The 8,510-nt window shown below is 46.3% G+C and overlaps 1 protein-coding gene across 1 annotated transcript in view; it reads right to left on the bottom strand.

Moving 5' to 3' along the window:
* Positions 1-564: 564 nt before the first annotated feature.
* Positions 565-8,510, bottom strand: part of IL31RA (interleukin 31 receptor A) — a 79,981-nt gene continuing 72,035 nt past the window's right edge. Inside the window, exons 12-15 of the mRNA XM_076007902.1 lie at positions 7,630-7,770; positions 5,650-5,743; positions 4,328-4,409; positions 565-2,297 (exon numbers count right to left, since the gene is read on the bottom strand). Coding sequence (XP_075864017.1) covers positions 1,809-2,297; positions 4,328-4,409; positions 5,650-5,743; positions 7,630-7,770 — 806 coding nt within the window. The 3' untranslated portion in view covers positions 565-1,808. The remainder of the gene's footprint in view (positions 2,298-4,327; positions 4,410-5,649; positions 5,744-7,629; positions 7,771-8,510) is intronic.

Raw genomic sequence — 8,510 nt, 5'->3', positions numbered from 1 at the left:
AGGATTGGGTGCAGGACAGAGGGACAGGAGGGCTGACCTGGGTCCGTTCCCCAGTGCCCTTCCTCAGGCCTCCTCATTCCTTGAAAAATCTGCAGTCACTATCTTGTAAACCAGGGCTGAAGAGTTGGGCGTGGTGCAGCCACTTGAGATTTAACGAGGACATCATTTAGATGTAATGAGGAGGGAGCTTCAGGAGAGCAGCCACACCTTCCTGTGCCCACAGTTAGTGGGCAGCAGTGGGCTGAGGCGAGTGGCAGGTAACCCAACAGGGACAGCTGTGGCCAAGGCATATACATAAGACCAGCGACAAAACCATGGCTGGATGAGCACAGGATCCCAGAGGACTCCACTGAGTGGCTCACTCTGCCCCACAAATGCTGCTCCATTCAAGGTCCTCTGTCCTCAGAACCAGTCCTGGGTAGGACAGGGGAGGTCAAAATCCCAAATGGGACTGAGCTATAAATGTAAATCAACCCCCAAATCTCCAAACTGGGCTGAGGTTACTTCCAATTGTCAGGGGTTTGGGCTAGAAATTAATTTTATTTATAGGAAAGTAAAGAGATGTTTTGCACAACTGAGTTGGTGGCTTATGAAAGTTCATGCCTGGGACACAAGTACTGACTTCTTGAACTCTCCTAGAAAAAATAGCATCAGGCTTCCAGGCAGGCAAATGCTGGGTCATTGCATCTCGGGCCCCTCACTTATTACCTCGCCTGCCCCTGATCTCCCCAGGCTCCCAGTGACCTCCCGGTGACCTCCCGCAACGCTGACTCCATGGCTGTGATCATCGTAGGAGCCCAGAGACAGCTGCACCCCAGGTCCCAGTGCAATCAGCACGTACTTGAAAGGCTCCACTGTCACGAGCTCTATGCTCAGCTGGAGCAAAGGAGCAGAAATCCGTGTGTTGGGGCAGCAAAGTTGCTAAACATTGCATGTCCCCAGGCCTGCTCAGCTACTTCTGGGAAGAGACCTCTTAAGGGTACGCTCAGTAAGCATTCCTGGTCCTGGACTCTGAGCCAGCGTGAGGGGCCAGAGTCCCTGTACAACAGCACTGCAATGTCTGCTGCCTTTCTACTCCCAGGCTCAGGGGCAAGGTGGGAGGGCTGGGAGGAGGCCTGGAGACCGGCAGACCTGCACCCAGCAGAGTCCAGTCTCCAGCACCCCTCTGGGACCCTCCCTCCTTCCTGGATGTGTTGGCAGTCACTGTGCTGTAAATGGGGCGAGGAGTCCAGGGTGCGGTGTTGCTGCAGACACTGGAGACTCCATAAGCGTTAGGAGAAGCCTCAGGCACGCCCTTAGGAAGGTCCACTCCATTTCCAGCCCGTCTGTGTAGGGAGAGTAAGATTTCAGGGCTGCCTCGGAGGGGAAGCCCAGAGCCCAGGCTTCCACCCAACCACCCAAGTACCAACTAAACAACCATCCTCTGGTGACAGAGGCCCTCCTGGAACTCTGGTGAGGAGCCCCAGCAAAGGCTGTGGCCACGACCCATTTCTGGGGAGCCAGGTATGTCCACCTCAGGACTCCTTTGGGCTCAGAACCTGGGCTCGTCCTTCAAAGTCAATCTGTCAAGAGGCCTTGGTGACAGCCTGCTATCTGAACACAAGGAAATAAATTGCTTTCCCTCTACAAAGCGCTGGGGCTTCTTATCGCCCCTCCTTCTTCCCAGCACCAGTTCCCATCTGTGCCAGCCAAGCTCAGCCAGCAGCTCGGGGTCAGGGAGACGGTGGGGAGGGGACATGGAAGCACTTTGTGCCAAGTTGTGGTATTTTCACTAGGCAAGGGCCGTCTGCACCGAGGCTCCGAGGGTCTCATGCCACGGTGGCATTTAGACTTCTCTTGGTGTGCTCTGGAAGTCTTTCAGACACAAGAAATTCTCTGGTTGTCACTGAATTTTTCAAATATGGATTTGGTGCTCCTTCCTCACCGAAATAGTCTGGCCCTAAACTCGGACTAGAAAAGAGAAGTTGCTCTTTGGCTTCTGAGTAGGTCCCTTCCGGCATTCTCAAACACGGGTGTTGCGATTTTCTGGGAGGAATCTCAGTGGAAACCAGGGACTCCTCAAAACTCTTCCCTGGAGCATACTCAGTCCTGTAGGGGGAGGTCATGTACTCATTCTTTTCCCCTCCCAAAATGTTTTCCTGACTCTTTCCAGTTTCCTCTATAGAAACGTCTTCCAGAAAATTCTCGAAATTCACCACCAACTTGTCAATAAGGTCACTAGGGGTAGAATATGGTTTTAGGATCCTGTCTTCTTCCAGGTTCACAGAGTCATCAAATTCCTTCAGATTTAGTTTATCCTGGACAAGAAAAAGGGACATCACAAATGATCATTTAGGGGCTACACTTGATGTAGCCAAAAGCTCATCAGGCTTGGGACCCCAGATGCCCCACTCTTGAACAGCACCCCACATTCCTCCCAAGCCCAGAAGTGGTGGCCAGTCATCTCCACTAGCCCTTTCACGGGAGCTGGGAAAGAGTGGCCCACTTCCTGAGAAATGGCACCCTGGATTCAAACAATTTCTTCTTCTAGAGAACTGAAGGCCATTTTCCATACAATCATATGTTAACATGGAAGCATTAAAGTTAGAGCCCTTAGAGATGAAATAATCACAATCAGAAAGACAGACTTGCCTAACATCACCAGAAAAATCAAAGGTGGCCTCCTGGCAGGGATGGCATTTTTGTCATTTTTGTATCTCTAGGGCTTAGCCCAGTGCCAGGCATGCAGTGGGTGACTAATAAGTGCTTGATGTAGAGCCCCAACCTACAGATTATTCAAAAAACAATTTAGGCATCATACAACATTGCCTATGGATTCATTTACTCTCTAAGTAACTTTTCATATGTAGGAAAGTAAATAGGGTAATATAAGACTGATAACGGAGAGGAGAAAATAGGAATAAAGTCCATTAATGAAAATATCCACATTTAAAACAATAACTTCGAGTTGAAATAAAGACTAATATTTAAAATTTCTAGATCAAAGAAAAACTGGAGACTGTCTTTCAATAATAAGGATTGAAAGGTTGTATTTGACTGGGCTTATTTCTACTTAACCACTTCAGTACCAGCATCGGCTATAGTCGACAGCCACAGAGGAACATGCACAGCGACTTTACCCGACAGCCGTGATATGACTTTCTAATTTTTCATTTATCAAAATAAACATGTGAACATTTAAAAATAACATAATGAAAACATATATGTATATGTTACCTATTCTGATTGACATTACAAGTAAAGCTGCCTGTAAAGTAAAACAAGCTTTCAGTGCTTTAAAGCTTTCCTCATCACACAAGAGCAAAACGGGTTTGTCGTCAATGCACAGCACAAACTATCGTGGACTATGAGTGCCGGCTGTGGGCAAGGTTTCGCGGCCGGCGAGCGCCGTACTGAAGTGGTTAAGCAAGAAAGTACACCTTAAAAATTTCATAACAGTTTTCAATTTAAAAACTTAGGAAAAGGAGGGTTTCTACTTAAGAAATATGCATTCAAAAACCCCAATGCGAAGGCCAGGCGCGGGTGGCTCTTGCCTGTAATCCTAGCACTCTGGGAGGCTGAGGCGGGCGGATTGCTCAAGGTCAGGAGTTCGAAACCAGTCTGAGCAAGAGCGAGACCCCGTCTCTACTATAAATAGAAAGAAACTCCCTGGACAACTAAAAGTATATATAGACAAAATTAGGTGAGCATGGTGAGGCATGCCTGTGGTCCTAGCTACTCGGGAGGCTGAGGCAGGAGGATCGCCTGAGCCCAGGAGTTTGAGGTTGCTGTGAGCTAGGCTGACACCACAGCACTCTAGCCCAGGCAACAGAGCGAGACCATGTCTCAAAAAAAAAAAAAAAGCCCAATGCCAGTTGAATGAAGTTTGACTCTAACTTCCCTGATGTGATGAACACACCTCGAGGTCGCCTGTGGACAGCTCTGCCCATCAACATTCCCCCGGGATCCAGACCAATTTGCTCTTGGTTGCTTTTCAAAGCAGCCTGGTCTCCCTCCAATTCGACAGTCAAGTCAAGAAGGGCAGGGCTGGGCTCTGTCATCTGCGGCACCCTTTGTGGGACCAGCTCCATTGTGGGAACACACTGGGTCACACTGGGTCCTCATGAGCCTGGTGAAGCCCCTCCCTCCTGTCCAAAGCATGAGGTCAAAGTTGTCCCAGGAAGGTTGATTCCTTCTGCCCCACCGGCCACTCCCTGGCACTTTTTAACCTCAAGTTCTCTTCATGTGAAAAGCTCAGCCCAGGACTCCGCCCCATCTCCACCCACCCTGTCCACCTCCCACAAGCAGCCTGCACAATGATTTCCTTAATAAATACAGGAGCGTTTACCTTGAAATCATCTCCACGCCATGTGGCTATACTGCTTTCAGCAGGATTGGGGACATTGGGCCAACACAGGTGAGTCAATTTGCTAATAAGAGATAAGATTTTAAAACAAGCAGTGAGTCCAGCAAGCATTTTATACACACTGGATAGCTGAGCCGAAAGAGTGGGGCTTTGCTAAGAGGAACTGAACGGCTCCCTATTAACTAAGGGCCTCCTGATAGAAATTGGGAAAGGGAAGTATAACCGTTTGGAGAAGCAGGTAAAATTGCAAGCTATTTATGGGATGTGACAGGAGGAGACTTCTGCCCACGCAAAGATATTCCTTCCTTCCCCCTCTCTGGCGCCTGCATGTCCATCCCTGGTCCTATTGCTGGAAAGCACAGCATCACGGCCATTCCTTTGAGATTTATTCCCTGGGAAGGGTAACATTCTAAGCCTTATAAGTTACCCACATTCCAGAGTAGGGGTTCTCAAAGTGTGCTCCTAACCAGCAGCTGCTGCAACGCCTGGGCACTTGTTAGAATTGCAAATTCTTGGGCTTCACCCCAGAACCATGGAATGAGAAACCCGTGGGGTGGGGCCTGATTCTGATGCATGCTAAAGGTTAAAATGATTTCTTAAGTGCATAAGTACAAGAATTTGTGCTAGTGGCTTGGTGACAACCTACACTGGTAACTGAGGTTGCATTAGCTTGACTATTAACTAAGCACAGCTGCTTGGCAGAGAAGCCCACAACTGTTCCATTTGGAGAGAGATCTCTACCAAGGAAGGACCATCAGGGTAGCATAGGCTTGCTGCAGAAAGAAAGCACAAGACCGTGAAGACACGCTTGCTTCCCCATAGTGACCAGGCCAGGCAGGACAAAGGCCGCTACAGCCAGCCCTGTGACAGTGCACTGCAAAAGCAAGCAACAAGTTTGTGCCGCCATACACTGGCCAGCACTCCAACTCCATGGGATGCTGCTCCCTGCTCTAGCTGCAAGAGAGGCTTGCAAGGCCTCTGGACGATGAGACAAAGGGCCTCTAGTTTCAGACAGTAAATGCGGCAGAGGAAGCCTACGGGGCAGCTGGCACTCTCCCAGCCTCCAAAAGGCCTAGACCTGGTGCGTGGAGCTATGAGAGTGAAAGTCCTCTTGCTTGGTCAGATCTGTGATGAGTCTCAGAGTATATATAGCCTCCAATAATCTCAATAAATACATACTATAGGAATAAGTGAATGAATGCTCCCTTAATGGTAGAGTGTTCTCTTCTACAAAACACCCATGATGTCTTCCATCCTTTTTTGTCCCTGGTTTTCAAGGCACCCACTGTTGCCTATAAACTCACTTGGGTTTTTTGAGACCATATGCCACTGTCAGGATGATGAGGATAAGAAGCCCTCCTCCAGTCAGAGAAGTTATAAGGAACATCTCAAAGACACCTTTGGGAAAAGGAGAACAAAAGTCAGTAGTAAGTTCCGTCCATCACTTTCTTGACAAAAACCAAAGATTAACTTTTTCTTCTAGTAGCTTCAGCAACACAATTTCTTATTAGTTTTCCTTGAATTAAATTCAATTTCTTTCAATTAAAAGAACCCTAGAATTTGAAGCTCCCCATTCAGTTGTCTTCTCCTGCATGATACATTGTGTTCGCTAAGCCCATCTTCCAACTTCACTCAGTCAACGAATATTTATTGAGCACTTACTATTTGGCAAACACTATTCTAGGTAATTAAATAAATAGCAATAAGCTAGAAATACAAGATCCTTATTCTTATGGAGCTTGCGTTCTGGTAAAAGATCCAGACATTAAATAACATAAGATGATTTCAGATAAAACAGGATGGTAAGATAGAAAGTAACTGGGGTAAAGTGGAAGGGAGGATAGCAACTTTAGATAGGGTGGCCAAGGAAGAAGTGAAATTCAAGCTGATCTTAATAATGAGAAGGAGCCAGCCATGCAAAAGTATTCCAGGCAGAAGGAACAGCGGGTGTGAAAGCTTTGACACAGGAACAAGGTGAGGAACATAAATGGAGGCAGAAAGTGATAAATGATGAGGTCAGATGATGAAGGACCATGAAAGCGATAGGAAGGAGTTTGGACTTTATTTATAATACAATAAAAGTCACTGGTAGGTTTTAAGCAGGGCATCCAGGGTTTGAAACTGTGGCTGCTGTGTGGAAAAGGCATTATAAAGGATCAGAGATAGACACAGGGTGATCTATGATCTATAAACCAGGAAACTTCGAGGCTTCGAGACAGGCTCTTGCCTTCATTTTGCCTCTTGGAGAAAATCCCATGAGCTGATACAATTTGTGCCTAGTGTTATGAAAATATAACATGATTCTAAAAGATTTTAAACAGCAAGATCAAAAAGAGTTCCAAAAAGGCAATCTTAATTCATAAAAACAGAACATGTTTTCTATGTAAAAACACATGCTATGCTCACATTTTCCAGAGTTACAAAGCTATTTTATTCTTTAAAATGTGATAAAACAGGCTTTCATGAATATTTCAAGCAGACAATTTTTACCTTGACCAGTTATTACAAAACTTGGCGATGTTCCTTCATTTTTAATCTAAAAGGCTGTTCATTCCTTAAAACAGTTTTTGTATATACTTAAAAATCAAATCTCTGCCACTCAAGGACTTGGCAAAATTAATATATTTCTCTTGTTTTTCCCATTCTCCTTCCTTCTTTCTGCTTCACTTCTTATTCCATGTTCCTTCCCTCTTGAACATCTCCCTTAACCAACCATCACATGAAGCTACACTCTATTTTACATCACTCCTGGTAGCTACTAAATTTTTCTTGCTTCCTGTTTTTTAATGTAAAAGTTGGTAAGTCCAACATATCACTGATCTTTTTGTCCAAAAGAATTTCACAAATGAGATGAGGTTAAGCCCCTTCCTGTGGGCTTGGTCAACCAAGGTTTTCCCTCCAAGGCCCTATAGCGTAATATCCCCTGACTTGCAGAGGCGGTGACTATAAGCTCGGGGACAGCCTGGGGGCAGGAGTTGGCAAGGAGCTGAGGCTGAAGCTAGCATTAACTAGACACCACCTTCTTGACATGATTGGCAGCTGCCCGTGAGGAAGGAACAAAATAACCAGTCTTTCCGAATTCTGCTCTCAGTTTGCGTGCTCTCCCTCCTGTCTCCTTGTCCATGTGCCTTCCAGAAGGGTCAATGAGCCGGAGAGCTGGACGGCTCCTCTCACCTGGGTACTGTCATTCACTGGGCTTCCACCCACTTTTGGCAAACACTGTTTCTCAGTGACCTAAGGTAAATGTCAAGGAGAGGTACTCAGGGCTTGACAGAAATACTCACTGATTGACAATGTCTTGAACTTTATCGTTGTCCCATTGGCTCCCCCAGCACTGGTGCTGGCCATGACCTGAACAGTGTAAGAGGTCTTTCGTGTCAGGGACTCCAGGCTATATTGCAGCATGCTGGAGTTGACTGTCTTGGCTAAAGGAAAAACACAAAAGTCAAACACCACAGGCAAGCCAGACTAAAAACTGTGTTTTAGTAGCACCAAAGTAAGAACAATTGGAACTTGTGATACTAAGGTTGGCCATCTCATACTCCAATCCCTGTGCATGTTCTGCCTAAAATTAGCCCAGCAAGTTGGATCAAAGACCTAAATACAAGAGTTAAAACTATAAAAACTCTTAAAAGACAACATAGGGTAAAAGCTTCATGACCTTGAATTCCACAATGGTTTCTGATATATGATGCCAAAGGCACAAGTAGCAAAAGAAAGACAGGTTAAATTGGACTTCATTAAAATTAAAAGCTTTTGTGCATCAAAAGAACAATATTAAGAAAATAAAAAGACAACCCAAGGCCGGGCGCTGTGGCTCACGCCTGTAATCCTAGCTCTTGGGAGGCCGAGGCGGGCGGATTGCTCAAGGTCAGGAGTTCAAAACCAGCCTGAGCAAGAGCGAGACCCCGTCTCTACTATAAATAGAAAGAAATTAATTGGCCAACTGATATATATATAAAAAATTAGCCGGGCATGGTGGCGCATGCCTGTAGTCCCAGCTACTCGGGAGGCTGAGGCAGAAGGATCACTCAAGCCCAGGAGTTTGAGGTTGCTGTGAGCTAGGCTGACGCCACAGCACTCACTCTAGCCTGGACAACAAAGTGAGACTCTGTCGCAAAAAAAAAAAAAAAAAAAAAAAAAGACAACCCACAGAATAGGAGAA

This window comes from Microcebus murinus, chromosome 11, assembly GCF_040939455.1.
Source record: "Microcebus murinus isolate Inina chromosome 11, M.murinus_Inina_mat1.0, whole genome shotgun sequence".
Taxonomy (NCBI): Eukaryota; Metazoa; Chordata; class Mammalia; order Primates; family Cheirogaleidae; genus Microcebus; species Microcebus murinus.
Note: the sequence above shows the minus strand (reverse complement) of the source record. Positions and strands in the feature narration are given on the sequence as shown.